The sequence below is a fragment of the Acanthaster planci genome, linkage group LG14 (genome assembly GCF_054643075.1).
Source record: "Acanthaster planci isolate LZ-2023a linkage group LG14, COTS_SCS, whole genome shotgun sequence".
Lineage (NCBI taxonomy): Eukaryota > Metazoa > Echinodermata > Asteroidea > Valvatida > Acanthasteridae > Acanthaster > Acanthaster planci.
Genome location: NC_141790.1, coordinates 3,388,888 through 3,411,094, shown reverse-complemented (window position 1 = coordinate 3,411,094; position 22,207 = coordinate 3,388,888). Strand labels below are relative to the sequence as shown.

At 40.5% G+C, this 22,207-nt stretch overlaps 1 protein-coding gene across 2 annotated transcripts; it reads right to left on the bottom strand.

The window, feature by feature from the left end:
• Window positions 1-338: 338 nt before the first annotated feature.
• Window positions 339-20,983, bottom strand: LOC110988410 (uncharacterized). Of its 2 annotated transcripts, XM_087145864.1 has the most exons (9): window positions 20,965-20,983; window positions 17,678-17,802; window positions 15,124-15,316; window positions 13,212-13,382; window positions 6,283-10,339; window positions 5,720-5,865; window positions 3,327-3,519; window positions 2,295-2,474; window positions 339-1,851 (listed from the first exon to the last, which is right to left on the bottom strand). In XM_087145864.1, exons 5-9 carry the CDS (start codon window positions 6,326-6,328, stop codon window positions 1,661-1,663), a joined length of 756 nt encoding a protein of 251 aa, XP_087001990.1. In that variant the 5' UTR covers window positions 6,329-10,339; window positions 13,212-13,382; window positions 15,124-15,316; window positions 17,678-17,802; window positions 20,965-20,983; the 3' UTR covers window positions 339-1,660. The 2 variants fall into 2 exon arrangements, with proteins under 2 accessions (XP_087001990.1, XP_087001989.1); XM_087145863.1 differs by lacking the exon at window positions 20,965-20,983 and having other exon boundaries at window positions 17,678-17,811.
• Window positions 20,984-22,207: the final 1,224 nt, after the last annotated feature.

The following is a 22,207-nucleotide window of genomic DNA, read 5'->3' as shown; positions in this document are numbered from 1 at the left end:
TGATGATGATGATGATGATGATGATGATGATGATGATGATGATGATGATGATGATGATGATGATGATGATGATGATGCTGATGATGATGATGATGCTGATGCTGATGATGATGATGCTGCTGATGATGATGCTGATGATGATGATGATGATGATGCTGATGCTGATGCTGATGATGATGATGCTGCTGCTGATAATGATGATGATGATGCTGCTGATGATGATGATGATGATGATGATGATGATGATGATGATGCTGATGCTGATGCTGATGATGATGATGATGATGATGATGCTGCTGCTGCTGCTGCTGCTGCTGCTGATGATGATGATGATGATGATGATGATGATGATGATGATGATGATGATGATGATGATGATGATGATGATGATGATGATGATGATGATGATGATGATGATGAGGGAAAAACATGCAATCATTCTGAATAATTATGAAAGGGTCTAAACAATACAGCTTATTCACGTGAAAGCCATTTTTGATCTTTCTGCCCGAACTCTGTTTCATAAATTGTAAAATTGTCGATTGGGACGGACTACACTGTTATACAATGTAAGTGCTGTCCAAAGCCTCGCTTTCAATGAATTCCTTATTTTGGCTTAAAACACCAAGGTGCATTTTGCGTGTTTGAGCATGAATTTGAAATATTATTGATCGGAAAGACTCCTACTAATTCGTCATTAAAATTTCACTGTATTGCTTTCAGTTCGACTCTCAATATTCAAAAATGAAGTTAACCTCGCTTTTAGTTTCAATATGGCGGACCCCGTAAATCATCTCTTCGGATGGAACTTTTGAAGCTTGCTCAGAAATGGTCCACTAATGCCCCAATATTTGTTAACAGAACTAATAGTTCTCTTTAATTTGAAATTTTGGATAGAAATTTTATTGACATATCTGTTCCCTCGTGGTGATCCAATTTACAAAACAGACTATATGCCCTAATAATAGCTACACATATAGCTGGTTTGCCAAAATCCTGAAAAAACAGATGCGTATAACACACGTGTCCGGTACACGCCAGAAAAATTCGATGTACTTTTACCCTTGGAAGTGTCATTTACAATACCCAAGACAGGGTGTGCAGATGTGGGGGGGAATAATAATTTTGAAAAATGCATAAAATTGAAAAAAGATAGTCCATGTAGGCTTCAACTGTAAGTTGTGTGGAAACAAGGGAATAAACCCAGGGACAGGGATATAGGCTTCCCCTGCCTCTTCATTTCTGACCTTTGGCGACTCTTGATCTTAATTGTGCCAAACTAATAATAAGAGGAAGGAGAAAACAGAATTTAATCTCACGTACGTACAATTCCGGTAAGAATTACCCGACGATTAAGATAGGAAAGACGCCTAAACTACGTACGTTCACGTAAATGTTAACAGTCATTATTATAAAAAAAAATCAGAGGAGTCTAGGAACCGAATTCTATCCTCATTTTTAAGTCCTTTTCGAGGAACGTCCAAACTGAAAATTGCACAGGAAAATTTAGACTATAGGCCCAATCACTTACAATTTCCCTCGCAGGCACTAATAGTAAAATTGTAAATTGTTTGATGGATTTTTTTCTTTGCAAAATGTATTTCTTCAAAGCAATTCACCATTTATTTACAATTAACTAGGATAATCGGACATGGAATATTCAACTAGTGCTTGTCGAGGGTTGGGCAATGCTGTCGTGCTGTGGGTAGCCACCGCCTTGCAAGTGGGCGTAGTCGTTCCTCCTCCTGCGTTTGAGCACGTAGACGCCCATTCCAGCAAACACCATGAATACCCCTACCCCGATCAGCGTGCAAGCGGCAATGATCCACGCTCCGGAATCGCAGTTTTGCTCTGTGGGGGAAGAGGTGGAGGTCATCAAGCAAAATTAGAAGAGTGTTTCACAGGTATGTTCTCTTGCGAATAAATTCTAGCGGGGCAAACCACAGAATCAGAGAAACTTTAAACTGCCACGGACTGCAGAGTTTAGGCAACAGTTCTCAAAATGGCGGTGGGCCTCACCACCATTGCAGAGGTCATCACCTTGGAATGGAATTTTGAAAGAAACTAGTTTACCAAGTAAATGTGTAAAAGAAAAAGATAAGGAAAAAAATCTTAAATCTAATGGGGTTATACCTGGGAAACTTGTATTTCTCCTGCTATTTTGACGATGAGATATATATCATTGTTGTATATGGTATCTTTTTTATTGGTGGTCTGCATCCCATAAACAACCTTGTGTCATAGCACTATACTGTTCCGGCATCTGGTACGTAACTATCCAGTGCGTTACTCACTCGGCCCATACACCCCTCCGGACTCATCGGAGAAGGGCTGCAGGTGCATATTCCACATGTGGACGGACGCATCGCCGCCGTCTAGATCCACCGTCATCTCATCCTCGCAATAGTAGGAGTTCTCCACGGCAACGGATGCACTGAGAAAGTTGTCGCTGATTCTCTGTTCCGTAAAGGGCTCTGAGAAGGACAAAAAAATGGCTGACTGCTTAACACGCAAAGTGGAAGTGAACGGCAGGGGGAGTCCATAACGGTGGGCTGTTAAAACTCGTGACAGTTGGGCACTGACCACGGTGTGAATATGCTATGGGCGACTGCGAATTAAAGAAAATGTCAAAAATGCCTGTTTGTAGATACTAAATTCATCTAAAACTGCCATGCTATTAGGCCATTAAAATGACTTGTGTGCCATCAAATTCAATATTTTGCGAGACCACCTGTAGCTCACGTTACGAGGGTTAAATTTCGGAGGGGCCATTTGGGTTGCTCAACCTATTGCAGGGCGCATGAAATGCAAATTAACTGTCTTGCCGGTGAATGTTGTTTACATTTCAAAACTTCATATGGATGGGGGGAGAAACTGGTGCACGTGCCAACCATGTTACCTACGCACTTATGCCACTTCCCCGAATGCCGCCATTTTAGTGAATGGTGACTTGCAAATAAGACTCTTTCGACAACTGAGCGAAACTTTCCAGGTTAATATTCACAAATTTTCAAATATATTTGGACGAAATACCATACTGTGAAAAGGCATTGTGCACACAGAGAAACTTGATCAACTCGAACCTATCTGATCGGAAAAAGACCCGATTCCATGCATTAAGTTTCGCCTAAAGTAAATCAAACCAAATTAAAACCACAGATAATTTGGTGCAGGAACTGCACCTTTATCTTGGATTAGATCGGTGAGCAAATGTCCCCTTGAAAAGAAAGCCGTTTATCCGGCTGTCAATTACCGCCCTACTGTTTAATCTCTGGATATGGAAAAATAGCTCAATACAATTTGATCAACTGTGATCTAAAATGTACCGTCCAGGCTGGCGTCGTACCACTCAGCAACAACCTTGGCCATGGTGTAGACCTGCTTGATGGGGTCGAGATAGAATGTCAGCTGCAGTTTGGGATATGAAGTGCCACTGGACGGAGCGAAAATCACTTCTCGATACGGCGTCAGGCACGACGTCTTAGAGTTATAGGAAGGCAGGATGTTGAGTACTCTATTCTGGAAAGAAAAATACGATTTTGTGTAAGGGAGGGTGTGTTAATGACGCCATTTGTGGGAGAAATATAAGTTTTGTGTCGTATGCTGCCTTGATTACACGCTGCTGTTATTGCTGTAAAAAATCCGCTCAGAGCTTAAACTCATTTCTAAAAACTTTTCTGTACCACCTTTTAAACACATTTCACCCACGACATGTTTAGACATTTCGGTGCGTCAAGGAATGTGTTTGTGAATGGTAGGCGGATTTCACAAAATTAAACGTGTACCTTGGAAAGGAGTTTGGCACTGATACACATTCCTAAACACATTAAATTTTCATTACATATGTCATGAGTTAAACGTGTTAAAATACATGCACAAAAAATGTATCAACTCTAAACGCTGCTTTACCTTGTAGTGATGGAGTGCATCCCAAGTTCTATAAGTCCCTGCCAGTCCATCACAATTCCATCACATTGCTATTCCCGATCCAGTTTCAAGTCGAGTAATAGTCAATAATTGAACAGTGACCTAAAAAACACTCGTTTATCGTCCTTACCAACCGAATTCCGATTGAGGTGGTTGAAAACTTCACCAAGTCTTTTCACTTGTCCGTGTTTTCCTTGGAGTTACTTCAAAAGTATGGCAACGTTTCCCCCAACTTGATTATTAATTTTTTTCTAGAAATTTCAGACTGTGTCGATCGTCATGACGTAGCTGAACTCATACAACAATAGGCCTCCATATTCGGTCTAAAATTGCCTACAGAGAAAAATTCTTCCAAGGAGGATTTTTGTCAAGTGTCAAACATCTAAGGCAAACAGCACTTGCAATTGAAATTGAAAATGCCTATGTTTGGTTAATTGATAGCATTTTGTAAATTTGAAGTTGCTGTACCATGCAGACCTTTCTGTTGCTACGCCACAGACATCAATGCCCCCCCAAGTTATTTCCTTCTTTCTAAACCTTCTTTCCAAATCTTAAAAGACCACATTTAGAATTCAAACACTTTTTTTGCTCACTTTCTTAAACACGTTTAGTCCATGGCATGTTTATTGCGAGGGGTTTAGGAGTGTGTTTAGATGATCAACGTTTTCCCTGGTACAAGTTTAGCTTTACGAGATCTGCTTAGCATTTGAACACATTCCTAAACACATTTCAGTGTAAATGTCTAAACATGGCCTGGGTGACATGTGTTTAAAAAGAGGGCACAGAAACAGTGTTCAGAAATGTGTTTGAAACTCTATAGGCGCCGTTTTTTTTTTTTTTTTGGTTTGTTTTGTTTTTTTTTCTTTTGGTTTACAGTGCACTTTCTTTGATGTAGCCGTAGATCTCAGTCCCCTTGGGTGCAACGAAGGAGTGTCTTGAGCATCAAGCCCTTTTTTGGAGGGGGAGGGGGTAGTTCTGGTCCCAGCCCCCTCCCCCGACAAATACTAGCTGCTCCACTTTTGTTTTGTTTTTTGTACTAAGGGTTGCCAAACAACGGCAGGACGTAAGTACAAAAGCAGTGTAATTCATAAAGCGTTTCAAAATCTTGTGGTACCACAAACAAACAAACAAACAAACAAACAAACACCCCAACAAACAAACAAACAAACAAACAAACAAACAAACAAACAAACAAACAAACAAACAAACAAACAAACAAACAAACACCCCAACACCCCAACAAACAAACAAACAAAGAAAGAAAGAAAGAAAGAAACAAACAAACAAACAAACAAACAAACACCCCCAACACCCCAACAAACAAACAACACAAATGAATGATAAGTATGCTTGTTTGCTTGACCATGCTTGGGTGGGGATTTGAAGAAAAAAAGATTGTCCAAATTTGTCATCCATACAAAACTCCCCCAAGATGATGCCGTGACAGTTTCTAAAGAGTTTTCTTGATTGCAATGATGGTCAGGGGAAATGACCTCCAATCCCCTCCTCTGCTGATGCATCACTGATTTAAGGGCAACACCAGTTTGCTCACCAGGAATGAACTTTACGCAAACTTATGGCCACCCTTGATATGGTTGGCAATATGCTAGAGTTCTACAAATAACGTTTCAGCAGTTCACGTTCAACAATGCATCCTTATTGTAGGAATTGACAATGTCCCCCAACATGGGCAGCTTTTTTTTATAAATCTCAAAGTCGTACAACTCGTACTCTCAGCGATCAGTACGTAGACATGATGATTTAGTTCTGTCACGCATATTATCGTTGTTACCTCGTGTCCTGCAGTTTTCTCGTGTACTGAAATCTGCGCAGAGAACGACAACAGCATACACACGCGTCCCTGATTGTCACTCACTTCCCAGCTACCAGGACGAGGGGGCGTGTCTGCTGAAGCTGCGCTTCCAATATCCCCTAAAGCTGCAATAACGAACACGGCAGGTCTTATTAACTTACTAAAGCGGCTACTTTTGAAAAGAAGCCTTAGAAGTTTGAAAACGCGATGTCGCTATTAATTGCGGACCTTGACTTCTCATGTAGACGGGACCACTGAGCTTATTCATTATCCTGGGCTATTTACTTCGTTTAAAAGAAAATCCATCATTAACATTTTTGCTCTTCACTTTTTCTCCAACATATAACCCAAAATACTTTTCTTCCTTCTGAAACCAACAACAAACCGTGCACAACATAATAGTCAATCTGACCAGACGTAAGTAGCTCGGTTATGTTTTCTTGTGGTCTGCCTAACACGTTTACATGGTTGATCATGTCATTTCGACCAAATTTTTTAATTTTTCTGAATCTTGAGCTAACTGAAAAGGAGATAGCACTCACTACAAAGAAGCAAAATAAAAGCTACGGGTGGGGATGAGTCGTCCATTTCGAATTCGTCCAGTTATTTCTCTCCAAGTTTGGTCTTCTTGTCAAGCAAAAGCCGTCGTTTCACCACCAAAGCAGTTTCACATTTACAACTAGTCTAGCTCTCCAAACCCCATAACCCTATGTAATACACACATGACACGAGCACTGTACACCAAATTCAAAACAAGAATGGATTCATTGCACGTCATCTGACCTCTCTGGAGGTTGTCAAGTGTTTACAAGCTGTATTGTGTTTGAATCGTGCTCGAACTATCAGAACCAAGGTTCAACAGGGTTTTTTTTTTTTAGAAAGAAAGCACTGCTGTCTGAATTACACTTTTTCGTTGGATGTCGAACAATAAAATATGCATATGTGACCCGGTACATCATAATCAGGAATAAGTTGCTGAGGCCTTTTTACGTGATGAAGTGGGATGTGGGTAAATGTTGAAACGATGGATGTGAAGGTTTCTGTATATTTTGGAAGTGTATGTATGAAAAGTTACTATCAACACACTTGTAATGTGTACCACTTGAAAGCTTGTGAAATTCTCCTTCTGACCATATACATTTGCGACTTATTCCCGATTTTGATGTACCGGGTCACATATCTTTCTGTTTGGTTCGGCATTAATGTTTGTATAGATACTAAAGGTGAAGTGCCCCATAGACGAGACATAAATCTAAGTTCTTTTGAAGTGGAATCAACTGACAGGACTGCATCCAAATATCAATTCAACAGTGCACTTCCATGTTTGTTGTCGCAACACACGTGCTGTATATCACGGTTCACACGAGTATAGTCTGTCCTTTATTACGCGTGGCTCGTTCCCATCTGATTTCAGTATTTCTACTCCTATCAGTAGGCGACCCTTCAACATCAAAATGGCCAGCCAGAAGTGTATCTCTTCAGTAACAATATTGTATTTTAGTAAACACATGAATAGCTCGGGTCTGTCATTTTCGGTTGCTAACAAAGCCAATTCTCCCCCTTTTTAAAACAAATACCATTGTTAAATATTTGAAAAGGAAGGTACAGAATTAAATGTGTATTTGAATAAAAACAAAACAAAACAAAACAAAACAAAACAAAGACGAATCAAAACAACTGAATGGAAAAACTTGATAACCTTATTTGTCTACTTATACACCATGTATCATTTTATTAACATTAACAGATGATAGATAATGTAGTATATGACTCAATGAGTATTTTTATTACAGGTGTGCGTGGTGGCATCAGATCAGTGGCGTATCCACGGCGGGGGCGGGAGGCAGGGTGGGAAACTTGCCCCCACGGATCTTCTAACAAGGAATACTTCGCAGGAAAGAAAATAATCGGTACATTTCTATATGTTTCAAAATAATATTAGCATCAGAACCCCAAGAAAACAACACCATGAAAAGAAAGCAAGGATGTCGGGACTGCGAGTAAGGATTTTGATAATTTTCCCCCAACATTACGTTGAATGAGCCCAAAGTCACATTCACTTTTGAATTTGCCCCCCACCCGACACCAAAAGCTGGATACGCCGTTGAATCAGGTGCATTTTCTGAGTTACTATTTTGACACCTCCTTAGTTTTGCTGATGATTCCCAAGCCGAGCCGGCTTGGTATATGCAATCCATCTCTATGTCAACAACGTGGTATGCAACACGTGCCTCAGTGAAATGTTGTAATTATTTTATTTCACTGGTGTAATTTATGAAAGAACTATATTTTCCCTACGGTATGCGAATTTTATGTGTGCATATAGCCATCCTACAACACGAAGAACCAGCAAGTCCTAACGGATCTTCAACAGAAAGTTTTGAAAGAGTTTTAAACTGGCTTTTGCTCTTACAACGACGTATTACGGGCAAAGCCAAACTTTTAAATTTTCATGCCCAACGCTGACCATTGTATTATAAAGAAGCATTTTCTGCTTGTCCTTCAATTTTTACATCGCCTCTCTTCTAGTCTCTTACAAAATGCCTGCGTCTTTGTATGCTGCCGGCTTGATGCACACCTCTTTTCTTTAAGAATTTACTTGTTTTCTGAAAGAATGATTATAGCAATTTACGTTTTATGCCAACAATGTTTTGCTGGGAACTCCTTGTGCCTCAAACGTGCGCCTAAGCACCAAATTAAATCCTAAAGACATTCTGCAGGTAATACATAGTGGCATCATAAAATCAGTAGGACGCAAGCGGAATTTTGTTATGTTAGTATATTTGCCAACGTCCTTATTCCTAGCGAAAATAATAAAAACATCTTCCGTCTTTTCATTCTGTTAATTAAATCATAATTACGTCTAGCCCTTGAAGCGATACATATACCAGATGAAAAACTTTTCAGCGCTCTATTAATTTCTTGAAAAACCTAAATTTGACCTCTTGACCAAGTTTTGACCTTTTGACCTTTTTTTCACCCTTACGATCTTCTTCCGGGCACCCAACGAATATCTCATAATGGTGCTAGTACACACTCATGTTTGACTTTTAATCTCTCCTTGGCCCCCTCTCCCCAAATGAATCTGTGTTCGCATTTACATCACTCATAAAAATATACCACTAAATGTGAAATTCCATGAAAGGTTTAGAACTAATATATATATTTTGTTCCAAATTTTCAAAGTCGCAAAGGCGGTAGACTTTGATAATTTCACCTCTTAAGAACTGAGAACGTAGAATATTAACTCAAAGCCAGTTTCAGTATATTGAGTTCTTTTAAAATTGTCTGAGATGCTAATGACTTTTATTTAGTTAAACATACCAACGTCTGAAATCAGCCCATCTGATAAAATACCTGAGGAGTGTCCAACCGAAAATGTCCAGGTTTTTCGACCATCTTAAGACCAGAACCCAGCTTTACCATTTTCAAGCCCCCTATGCTGTAACTGTTTATATTAAGAAATGCAATTGTCGGTAGGCCTACGATCAAGCAAAGTGTTTCATAACTATTGTGTCACAAGTGGGCATTTTGCCGAATACACTTGATGGAAAATTTGCTTCAAAAATTGACAATGAGTCACAATTCTTACAATATTTGAGTCAAAACGTGTGCCAGACACTCTTCAGGTCTATAAATAAATCATTTGAACGAAAATGACAAGATTTTAAGTACTGGAGGAAAACATACCAGGCATTGCATTCCGTCTTGACCTTCTTAAGGTTAACTGGCCTAACACAGGTGAGGTGAGTTTGCATAATTGGTCTAGAACTCGCTCAAGATATGGCGATATTTTCTTAGCAATGGAGACTCCTTTGGTCAGAACTTAACCTCACTCGTTTACGAACGACTAATGAATGCGTCACGGTCGTACTGCAACCAGCAAAATGTCTCCCCTGGCCAACACAGCTCTTTTCAACTGAAGAGGGATGCTTCTGCTCGAGGCGGATTAAAACTGCTTATAATACTTCCAGTTAAATTGGCTTCGTTAGTAAAGCATAAATTAATGGTTACCTGGCCTAAGGCCAAAAAATGTCTCCGGTTTCTGGTCTGCGCGTGCGTTGCCGTAGACCTGTTCACCGGCCAAATAAAAAAAGTTTTATTTGGTATAAAACGATGTTCGAAAGTTGCCAAACGTGCTTAATCGACTGGAATCCTGCTATACTGCGTAATTTTAACGTGTTTTTGATGAGGCACAGCTGAGTAATATGTACAGTAAATGAGTCCCCATATATTTAGTCAAAAGTGAGGTTTAAAAAGCCGCGTCCCCGCGCCACTTTGGAGCCAGCTCCCGACCAGATTGAAACAGACACTTTTTTGGGCCTAAGACTGAAACTACTTGGCGAGTACCAAAAGCCATCTGCTAAGGTGTTGCAGATTGTTTTGTTTATTTGCTTTGTTTTGTTTTGTTTTTATTGCTCTTAGGATCAAGTAGTTTCGCCGTCTCCGTGTTCCGGTCATAGATTCGTCGAATTGCTGGTTGCTTCCTACGCCTGCGCCAAACGACGGCTATGATTCCGATGATGATGATGACAACAGCCAAAACTCCAACGATGGAGAAGACAATGACGCCCGTCGACGAGCTTGAACACACTTGAACTGTTCGGAACCGAAATTAAACAAATGCTAAAATAAATGATCAAGAACAGACCCCCAAAACAACAAAATGAACGGGATGGTTTAAAATATATACCTCCCCACAGCTGCCGTTTTCCAAAGCTATGGTCATACTTGACCCAAACTACTAGACAGCACGCTAGAATGTGAGCAAGGAGAAGGGGCAGATCCAGGAATTTTTAGGATGGGGGGGGTTCAAGCTGGAGAATTTTTCAGAAACGATGATGAAACATTATACATAACAGGCATTGTTTACAATGCAGTGCAGTCACTTTAGTTCTTTATGTTATTATTTTACCCATTTTGTTTTTCTTTTTTTTTGGGGGGGGGTCTCGGGGGCTAGGTTCAACCCCTAATCCCCTTGATCCGCGCCTAGGAGGGGCGATACACCTTCATCAATGATGCTCTATATCTGCCACTGGGCTGGTTGTGGTTGCACATGCGTAGCGCATGCAAATTAGGAAGCATGCGCAGGTTGGTTTTCTGACATCATTACCAGAAATTCGTAAAGTCTTCTTCAGTGCATGGGCGAACTCATGACAGCAGGGTTCCATATTTTGTACAAGATAGTTTGTAACATTGATAAGGTCATATTCTTGTATACGTTAATAGGAAGTAAATTGCAAATACCCTACATTAAAGACCAACTCATGAAGTTTTATTTGCCTGCGTTTTGTCAAAAATTTTGAAAAAAAAACTAATTGCACATACTGCCTCCTGATATTTCACTATAGGGGCAATGATAGGCTCCTCTCAAGACACTGAAACTGAACAACTCAACTGAGTTTCAAGGCCAGTTTTCGTGGAAATAGTTTTCGAGCGGTAAACTAGTGCAAAAAAGTTTACATAGAGCTTAAAGATTTTGCAGATGGCAACGAATTTTACACTGGACATCCATGGGTAAGAGTTGTTGCATCGGTCCGGATTTGGCAATGGGCATATAACGGTGACTGTGTTGACAGACTATGTGTATGTACAAACTACATATACATGTGTGAGAATTATCAGAGCATTATTTAGCGGGATGGATTTTTGTATGGTTTGTGTAGCTTGGAGCCCCCTAAATTCACTTGCGAGACTTGAGCCAGCCACGTTCCTATTACAGTCGGGTAAGCGGAGGCATGTTTCTAATGTAGTACGGTACAGCAGCCACCATCTACGCAATATGACACAATGCGCGTGCGCGTAACTACGTACACAGAGCCACCTTTCGGAATGGGCCTTTTATGAATTTTTGGTAATAATGATCTTTGTGTGACCTCAAATCCAGCCTCGTTCCTATGGGTACAATCTTACTGCGCCATGTTGGTTCCCACCATGCCTTGCGCGATCTAACCCCTGGTACGTATAGACCTACTTTAAATATCCTACTATGGGTGCATTCGATTAGCTTACACGTGTGAGTCAAACTTACACGAGAGTGTTCGGTTAGCCATCACGTGATCTTCGTGCCTGCCCTGGTGTCAGCCACCACTACCCCAGCTTGTGAGCAGGTCTCTGGAGGCTGCCCGAGTGTGATAACGTCACGGATGGACTGTTCGAGCAAGGAAATGGTGGGGACTTGACCTTAACCTTTTTCCCAGAATATGCCTTGGCGAATACACTGCAGCGTTCGATCAGCCTCATTTCGAGGCTTCCCTTGCGTGTAACACTGTTGCATTCAGGGAAGCTAATCGAACGCACTCAATTTGGAATATTTCAATTTGGATATTAGTCAGTGTGCTTACGCTTGATGCAGATTTACGCGTGCGTGACATGCAGGAGAATATTTAGGCGCGAGCGTGCAGCTTTTGAGATTGACTTTCTGTTTGTCCGGTTTGTAAGTGACTTCGTCATACACCCGCGCCGCACGCACCAGTGATTGCAGGTTTCCATCGGACAAACACCCAAGTTGCGCGTTACCTTCCGGTTCAATGGTTGCATGTAACTCTATGTGTAGTGGGCGTGGTTTAAACTGACGGGACGTCACACTTACGAACCGGATGTATAGTCATCCTGAAGCGCCAGTCAGCGTCATTTTCGTAATCAATACGACCAGGGGCTAGTGAAGCAACGCACACGCAGCCCATGAAGTCAAGGTTGCCTCAAATCCCACAATGTCGTTCTGCTTGAATAACCACAGCAAGCACATGGAATGGGAATTGGAAGATCCAGGGGATGAGAAATGTGAAATGGCAGATAATATACACTGAAATTATGACAGTGTTCGCAAATGCATATTTGCCCGTTAGTGTTGATAGAAAAGGGAATAGTTTCATAATATTTTGTAATTGTAGTCAAGTGTTGTTATTTTCGTCCTTTTGCCAGCAGTGTGAAGTTAAATTTTTAACACTTGATATTTTGCAGCCATGGTTTGTCGACAACTTGAGAGTTTAAAAGAGCCATTTTGGGGAGTTAGGTTTGGTTTGAAATTGCTCGTGCATTACACAGGTGAAAGGATTAACCTTCGGAGACAAAGCGCTCAGTTGTAATGAAGCAGTTCACACTTCTTATTACCATGCATTCGTGGATGACAATGTTATAATCTTTTCACTCTCTTTGAAAAAAACTCCAAACAGACCATGGAAAAAAATATGGAATAAAAACAGTGTAAAACTGATCGTGCTACATTATAAAGTCGACCTTCGTAAAGATTTGGCACTGAAGCACGTGCTGTGGTATTCAGGGAAAATGTTTCCAGCAGCTTTTGGGGATGGACGTTGTCCTATGAAGCTTCCATTATGCAGTATAAACACTGAATTATGACAGGCTGATTATGATCGTGCGGTGTTTATACATCTTTTAGCGTTTATTTTCCTCTTAATCTGGAAAAGGTTAAAGAGCTCGTGTCTTTTTCTTACGGTGAGGTTTTTACCTTGTCCATCGGAGTTTTCGGCGAATGGTCTAAGTTTCATATCCCACAGGTATACTTTGCCATACCCGCTATCCAGATCTAGCTGCAGCTCCTGGTCACACTGGTAGATGCGCTTGTAGTGCACTGTGGTTTTCAGGAGCTTGGTACCCTGCCTGAAATCTCCCTCCAACTCTGTGAAATTGTCAGGAAAGAAAGCATCGTGCGTCATTATTTCTGGGCACACCTGTTGTGGAGACTGCCTCAAAGAGCAACTTGACTCCAAGAAGAGTTTCAGTCAACAAATACAGAAGACTTCTATGCATCTGTGCCCCCGTAATTATTATTCCAACGCCTGTTTTAAGTATCACAAGCTTATGTGAAAAAAGAAAAACTATACATTTTACTGTCAAAGGGGCTAGGCTACGGGCTTATGACGACCCCGTCATTTACACAACTTTACAAGTTAGATATAGGCCTCAGACGACAGGTGTTGCACAATAAACGTTAAGTCCCAGACGTTAGATAACAATCTGAAAATTAATGAAAATAAATGGAAAAAAATTAATTACATTGTAACCTAAGTATAACCATGGGAAAATATGGCCTAAGTCTAGGTATAAGTACATGTAAATCTAAACTAGCATGATTCATTTTGTTTGTATAATGCAACGAAAGCACACTTTCTTATATAAGGTATACAAATCACAGGTATGATCTTGGAATCACATTATAATCAAACTCTGAAATTACAACTTGGTTATCGATACAGCTTTTTCGTGGTGAAATTATCAGACACTGCTAACTACATGGCTGAGAAAACATGGTTACAATGCGTCCTTATACCCAATGTGAATGTTAAAAAGAACAGCTATCCAAATGACCTGGGAATGAGCTTATGATAATTAGGTGCAACCTCCTGACTATGACGTAATCGTTTCCAGACATCCAAGGCAGAACTATTAATGTTTACCAGAAAAGAGATTACACAGTAAATTGTCAAATATTGTGGGATTAGAGATTTGTTTCAAAAAGAAACAACAATGCAATTTCGATTTAAACTTGAAGATTTTGCAGCACAACTGTTACAGCAACACCTGTAAAGCCTAAGCGGTCCGGCCACGCTATAAGCATGCTTCGTGTACATCATTAATTAAGTGTTACGCAAAGAAAGGAGCACAATGGAAGACTTAAAAAGAGTGGACCACAATGGGGTCCAAGTTGGCATGGGTCCGAGTTGGAATGGGTCCGAGTTGGTTTGAGTCCGAGTTGACCTGATCCCATGGGGTATACCAGGCAAGATATGGGACGGAGGGGTACCCCCCCACCTGCCCAATCCCTATACACACTGTCGACTATTGTTACCTAACACATCCCCCCTAAAAGCCTGTAAAGAATTCCTGAGGTTCTGATCAATCAATGACCAACACAAAGGCGGGGGGGTCTCTCCGGCCCATATCTTGCTTCAAATGCAGTAGAGGGTGCTTGCTTCAACATGTTGCTTGTCCACGTCATTACATACGACATAACTGAATGATCGCTTAGAGCTTGGAAGTTTTGATGGAGTCACAATTATCACTATCAGTGTTTGGGATAACGGGTCTTTTGATAGCTTGTTCTGGAGGCCACGATTTCGTTGGGAATCTACAAAGACGGTTTCAGCTCAAAAAGTCTATGAACAGTCTATGAAAAGTCATTAAACACAAAACACTTTACACGTATCTGGTTGCCAATGTATTAATTTAAAGTTTTTTAAAATACGAAGAAGCCATTCACACTGTTTAAGTGTTCTCTTGGTCTTTACTCGCTCACGTTGAAAATCTACATGTATAATAATATAGCTATACCATAAAACATCTGATATATCAGGAGTACTGGACTGGATTTCTTGCACTTTGGCCTTAAAAGGTAAGTTTTTTTCGATGAATGATATTACCTTGATTGGTTGGGTCGAACCACAATGCAACGGCTTGAATCATGGTGTATTCAACATCCTTATTCAGTTGGAAACTAAGGTGTAGTTGCGGAAATTGCGTGCGGGAAGAGTTAGGCGGAACCAGTGAAAACTGACGATACGGTATGGAGCAAAGACTGCTCGCTTCGAATGTCGGCAGAATGTTGAACGTTCTCTGGAAGTATAGCAAAGAAAAAAACTAGCAATAAATTTTTAAAGTCTACAGACTTGAACTAAGCCTTGTGCTGCAGACTCACTACAGAGCCTAATCCGAATTGCACGGAGGGGTGTCAAGACGTCAGTGATGTAACATGAAGATGTGCGTGTCCAATCCAAACCTGCATCCGAACCCGATCCGATATCTGAATACGATCTTCGGATTGATACTGTAAACCAGAATCGAATCAGATTGGTGGGGACTGCAATCATCATCCAATGGGTATTCCGACAAAATCCGACTTTTAAAAATCTCCAAAAGTGCGAACTCGTTTGCCATCACTATAAATTGGTATTAAATAGGGCAGCGGTAATGTTCGAAGATTATCCAGGTTTATCTCCTCACATGAACGACGTGACTGAAACCATCTTTAAGTGATACGATAGCTATCATTTTATATCCTTTTACAAAGGGCGTTTTGCAAGGCGTTGCCACAATCCAGTAGTTTTGCTTATACTTCCAAAGTAAGTGTAACCGGGTTTTCTTGCCATTTAATAGAATAGAATTAGAATGTAGAATATATAGAAACATTAAGCCAGTTCATATATGAAGGGATGTGAATACTGCAGGTTAAAAAGTGTGAAGCTTTTAACAAATAAACATGAAGGATATCGGTAATATGTCTGTCTGCAGTTCGAACAAATTTGAGATTGAACAAAAGCTAAACTTGGTGACGACAATTTATGTTAAGTCACTGACATCTCCTACAATATGAAAATGATGGTAACGTTGGTGGCACGCTGAATTGGCTTTAACGTTGTAATTTGTTCATTTTTGTTTGAGTACGGATTTTATCAGATCAGATTAGATTTAGCAGTGTTTGTCCGTCAGCGTCCTATTGGATTCAAATTGGGGCCTCAAAGGCAATCCAATGGGATTGGGTCGAATTGAGCCAAGTCTCCAGGATTTGGATCGGATTAGGGTTTATAATGTAGGGGTATCGGATGGGATTGGATCAGACTGAGCTAGGTTTGTCGGATAAGGATCGGATTAGGGTTTTTAGCTTGGAGGTGTCGGGCGGGATTGGCCATCTCATCTAACGAGCTTCCATAGGCACAGGGATACGAGCCTTCGATGGCAGGGACTTGAACAAGAAGAAATCGCAGAACGTGGTTCTCACGCATAGAGTTTCAGAATTACAATTTCGGAAACATGGTTAAAAGTGCAAATTCTGTGTTTCGAAGCGAGGTTCTGGAGATGCGTGATTGTTAAGTTCTTTGATTTGGAGGCATATGATCAACATTTATTCGTCGTTTACGGTACCAGCTTTCTACGGCGTGTTGACTCACTGTTTTATTCAAAAAGTTCTTTGCACATTCATTTCGTTATATGGCATAGACTTGACCAAGTTGGAATCCTCTGTGACGTTGTTTGCGTTTATACTTTGGATATGGAGACTGGGCGGGGTTACTTGCTTCGAGCCCTCTTGTGTCCAGTTATCACTGTGAGTTCAGAAATCCCGACTTAACGAATGTGCCAACCATTTGATTTATACACAGCGAATCAGCTCATTTACCAAAAGTGGCAGCCAATCAAATTGCCAGACTTGCTTTACATCGTTCACACCTACATTAAAATGAACGAGACTACGAGTCTGACAACTTTAATTGGTGGAAATTCCAAGTGTGACTACTTTGATTAGTGGAAATTCGGTATACATTATGCAAGATCATGTCATTCATATGCACTTATGAATACCTACATATCACCAACTGGGGGCCCGATTGGCTTATCTATCAAGTCGGACTTACTGACTGCTAATGTGCACGTATGATACACGTTGTGCAATAAAGGCTATCAAATGAGAGCGCCTTATATAAGGGTTATGCAACAGCCCGAGCTCGACGCCCATATACTGTGTACAGGTTGGAGAAGGGATGGCTGACTGGGGAAGAGCAACGTAAGTCCGACTTGATTTAAATCTATATATGACCAGAAATAAGGACTGTAATAGCTGGCTTGGTCTTATCCGCACACTCTGTGGTCACCATGTCAGATCGAGGCGTCTTTTGTTTTGACTGGAAGTGCAGGCCAATCAAACATCTCAAAGAAGCCTCGTGTCAATGTTGCCGACTTGCAAAGTATGATTTTCACTTTTGGGGTTAGGGAAGGAAAAGGTGAATTTGGTTTTCTTTTTTTTTGGGGGGGGGCGCCTGGGGGAACTGGGGGTTGTATGTGATGGTACTTGTCCCCAAGCCCCCCCCCCCGTTACGCAACTGTCTTATAAAATAAACTGACTGGGCCATTGAACAATTTCCTTGCTCTATGATTGGACCTTATAAGGATTGAACAGAGAATCGATAAAGCGAACCCGCTTACGAGCTGGTGTCCGTGACTGACTTCTACTTGTGCGGAGAACGACATCACCATGCACTGTTGGTCGCGTTCATTTGTAATCGTCCATACACCTGGAGAGGGCGGACTTGTCGCTGGCCGGCAACCTACTGCAGAAACGGCAGAGACGAAAGTTAAATGTTAAGCTTAAGGTTGAATTTGAAAATGAACGGAAGCAGGGGCGTAGCAACCGGGGGTGTAGGGGGTAAGGAACCCAAATAATTAATTCATAGAGCTTCTTTCGGCAAAAGAACAAAGAATCAGTACACAAACGTATACGCTGGCCATCGGCATTTCCCCTGAAGCGTACCACGGATCACTGTGAATTTTGCACTACACGAGGTTGGCAAACAAGTTACAAGTCGGCACATTGACTCTGGAACACCGCAGCAAAGAAAATGCCTTCGCTACGCCACCGAAACACGAAACACAGCATGTCTTCAGGAAGTGAATGAAGATACCAGCCGGTAGACTCCTGATATAGGGCTAGACATAATATATCAGTTTTTGCTGCTTCTAATATCACATGGACTTATTACTCCTCCCACGATAACTGGGCTCTTTTTGCCTTATATTGGGATTCCAAATCTCTGCTGTGGAAACCTCACTGATATACTCAAAGAAGACACTCTGTATTGCAGCTGCATTAAATTTGTGTATATTTTACAATCACCCTGGAAAAGTGATATACTAGCTAAATCGAATTCTGTTCAGTGTGAAAAAAATGTAGAGCCTTACACTACAACAACAGTTCCCCACAGAATTGAGGGTACGCCCTTGGCGTCGCACTGGGGCCACCCCTCCCCCAATAAAAACATCAAAAATAAAAAAAAGTGGAAAAAGAATTTTAAAAATGGAAAAGAGACAAACGTACATGAATATGGATGAAAGTCGTCAATTCGTCCGGAAATACCTATGGATTCATAGATTTCCATCGTTTACAATTGATTCTTTGCCACTGGTAAATAACCTGTAAAAGTGCTTTGCCCCTCCTTCCACCCCCTAAATGGAAGAAACCCTAGTGACGCTCATTGGCATGAGCAAGAGGCATTGGCTGCCGATTGACAAGAATGCTCAATACGGAATATATGAAATCAGGTTTTTAAATGTGGAACGCCAAATGCACAAAAATATGATGTTACTCTGTGAAAATAATTTGATCATGTCCTCAATCCATTTTGTGAAGTTGTCAATCCATTATGTGATGTTGTCAAGCCATTATATGAAGTTGTCAATCCATTACGTGAAGTTGTGAATCCATTATGTGTTGTTCCTAATCCATTATGTGAAGTTCTCAATTCATTATGTGATGTTGTCAATCCATTATGTGAAGTTATAAATCACTTACGTGAAGTTGTCATTCCATTATGTTACGTTTTGAATCCATTATGTGAAGTTGTCAAGCCATTACGTGAAGTTGTCAATCCATTATGTGAAGGTCTCATTCCATTTTGTAATGTTGTTAATCCATTACGTGAAGTTGTCATTCCATTATGTGATGTCAATCCATTACGTGATGTTGTCAATCCATTATGTGAAGTTATCAGTCCATTATGTGAAGTTGTCAATCCATTACGTAAAGTTTTCATTCCATTAGTTGATGTTCTCAATCCATTATGTGATGCTGTCAAACCATTATGTGAAGTTCTCACCTTATTATGTGAAGTTCTCGATCCATTATGTGATGTTCGTAATCTATTGTGTGAAGTGTTAATCCATTATGGGAAGTTGTCAATCCATTGTGTGATTTTGTCAAACCATTATGTAAAGTTGTCAATCCATCATGTGATGCTGTCAAATCAATATGTGAAGTTCTGAATCTATCATGTGAAGATTTCAATCCATTATATGATGTTGTCAAACCATTATGTGAAGTTGTCAATCCTTTCTGTAAAGTTCTCAATCTATTATGTGAAGTTGACAAACCACTATGTAAAGTTCTCAATCCATCATGTGAAGTTCTAAATGTATCACACGGGGAGCTACCCCTTTAAATAGCCTGTGAAGAATCATGTTAAGTGAATCCATTATGTAAAGTAGCGAATCCATTGAGTGTTGTCAGCGAATTACGTGGTGTAGTCAAAGCATTATGACAACGTTCCACTTGCGGAGCTATTCGTGTGTACGGGCCGTGGTAGATTTTTTAGTTATGTGGACAAGGCCTAAACGTGGGCATGCAGCATACAAGCAGCATGGAGCCCAGGTTGTTTGGAGTGGCGTATTTGTTGTCACAATTTTAATGGAAAACGTTAGTAAACATTTTTCGCCTTGAAAAGATCAATATCAATGGATAGCTATTTTATACACGCAAAGCTTTTTGGGGAACCTGCGGTTTCTAAAAAATCTGTAAATGTACTGTATCTATAGCCGCGCTGAGGAGATTACATCGGAGAGTGGGTGCTCAATAGTTCCATAATTTCGGGGGCTGCAGACAGATTTTAAAATACTGATTTTCAATTTTAATTTTATTCTATTGCAGTGTATTTTATAACCAAATCCTCTTAATAAATCATACGTTTTTCTCATATCAACCGTTGCGTATGTATTTACTCCTAGAGAAGTTAGTGTTTTTAGCCAGTTATTTAACAGTCTACTCAAACACACCTAAGCAATAGATTATTTCACAACTATGTTTCAGATTTATAAAATAACCTAAATTAAGGACAAGAAATCATCACGTTGATAAAAATTTTTTAGTATGTACATATGCTCATGGGGAAGGGTCGTATTCATGTTGACTCTACGTCAGGGTGTTAAATTGAGTGGAATGGTTTTCAAGACTTGTCTCAAAGGGGGCGTTTTCTCTTTAAAATAACCTAAATTAAGGACAAGAAATCATCACGTTGATAAAAATTTTTTAGTATGTACATATGCTCATGGGGAAGGGTCGTATTCATGTTGACTGTACGTCAGGGTGTTAAATTGAGTGGAATGGTTTTCAAGACTTGCCTCAAAGGGGGCGTTTTGTCTTTAAAAGAAAAATAGCAAGTGGAACCTGCATGTGCGAGCAAAGTTTAAAGAATAATCAATTGACTGTATTTAAAATAAGGTTTCAGGATTATTCCAAGAAGGTTGCTCTTGTAATTTGTCGTTAACAAGGCCACTTTTACTACTTGAGTACTTTCAAAAGCAATAAAGCATATGCAACTTCATGAACGAGGGCTTTGCTTGCAGATGCACTCTAGGTTTTTGCGACCAGCATGAAGAGTGAATTCACTGGTGGTTTAGAGGTTTGGTCTCTAATTTAATTAAATAAAGATAGAAATAATTACCCCTAAAGGAAAAACTTGAGTCTCGGTCTTCTCCGGCCGCTTCTTGACTCGACGAAATAGTGAAGATTTAATATATAGGGCCTACAATAATGAATACTAAGGAAATGTGTCCTTCCGCGGGAACAGTCACCGTAAGGAGAAAACACTGCCTAATCAGATCCTATCCCCGCATCTGGACACAAGTTGAACTAAGAAAAATGGCTGCTAGATGAAGTAGTGGACCAGTGACTTGTAGAAGCTCGGCTGCACAGCGAAGGAGTGTGTGTGTGTTCTGCATGCACTAAGCTTTTATACTTCTTTGCTGGAATGAAGAGCCCTACCCTGTCCATTGAATTCAATTATAAAAGCCACAGGTCTGAACAAAGAGGGGGATTAACCGACCTCAAAAAAGCCAGGGCAGGACTGCAGCTCTAAAGCTGTTCAGGAATTCACTACATCAGCCCCCTTTAAGATCGCATGTTGGCAGAAAAAGTGATCGATATTAATTAATAAATAGATATTTACAAAGAGAGTATGTGTACAAAACTTTAATTCAGATGAGAAAAGTCTGTATGTATTTTCTTGGCCAGCGCACACGTCTTCCAGATCTTGTGAACCTCTCTGCCTCTCTTGGTGTATTACTGGATGGAGGTTGTTCTGAAGCTGGCGTCTGGAACTTGGTATCAGTATTAGCGACCTTCAACCTGTCAACACTTACAGTACTTTGTTTGCCATTGATGTCCAGAATAAAATATTTATTTTTTCTTTCGATCACCCGATAGGGGCCATCATAGGGAGGTTGGAGTGGCTTTTTAACAGCATCAACACGCAAAAACACATGTGTACATGTAAACAAATCCTTAGGAACTTGACTTTGATGTGCACTAGTTCTAGGTGGTTTTGGTTTAAGCTCCGACATGTAATGACGAAGGCGGTCGACATAACTGGTTGGGTCTAGACTTTCTACATTTTTGACTGGAACGAGTAATTCGCCAGGGAGTCGAAGAGTGGAACCATAAACCAGCTCTGCGGCACTACATCCTAAGTCAGCTTTAAACGATGAGCGAAGACTAAGTAGAATAAGTGGTAATGATTCTGTCCACTTGTTAGGTTCCCTTTGAGCTTTTAATGCTGACTTGAGGGTTCGATGAAATCGTTCCACTAATCCGTTTGCAACGGGGTGGTAAGCAGTTGTACGAATGTGTTTGGTGCCAAGAAGGTGCGATAGATGTTTGAAAAGGTTTGACTCAAACTGGCTACCTCT

Coding starts and splice junctions, on each gene's coding strand:
- LOC110988410 (XM_087145864.1), bottom strand. CDS start 6,328: ATGGACGACTCATCCCCACCCGTAGCTTTTATTTTGCTTCTTTGTA. Junction 2,475..3,326: donor GTACGACGCCAGCCTGGACG/GTACATTTTAGA, acceptor TGTCCTTCTCAG/AGCCCTTTACGGAACAGAGA. Junction 1,852..2,294: donor CGGAGGGGTGTATGGGCCGA/GTGAGTAACGCA, acceptor CTTCCCCCACAG/AGCAAAACTGCGATTCCGGA.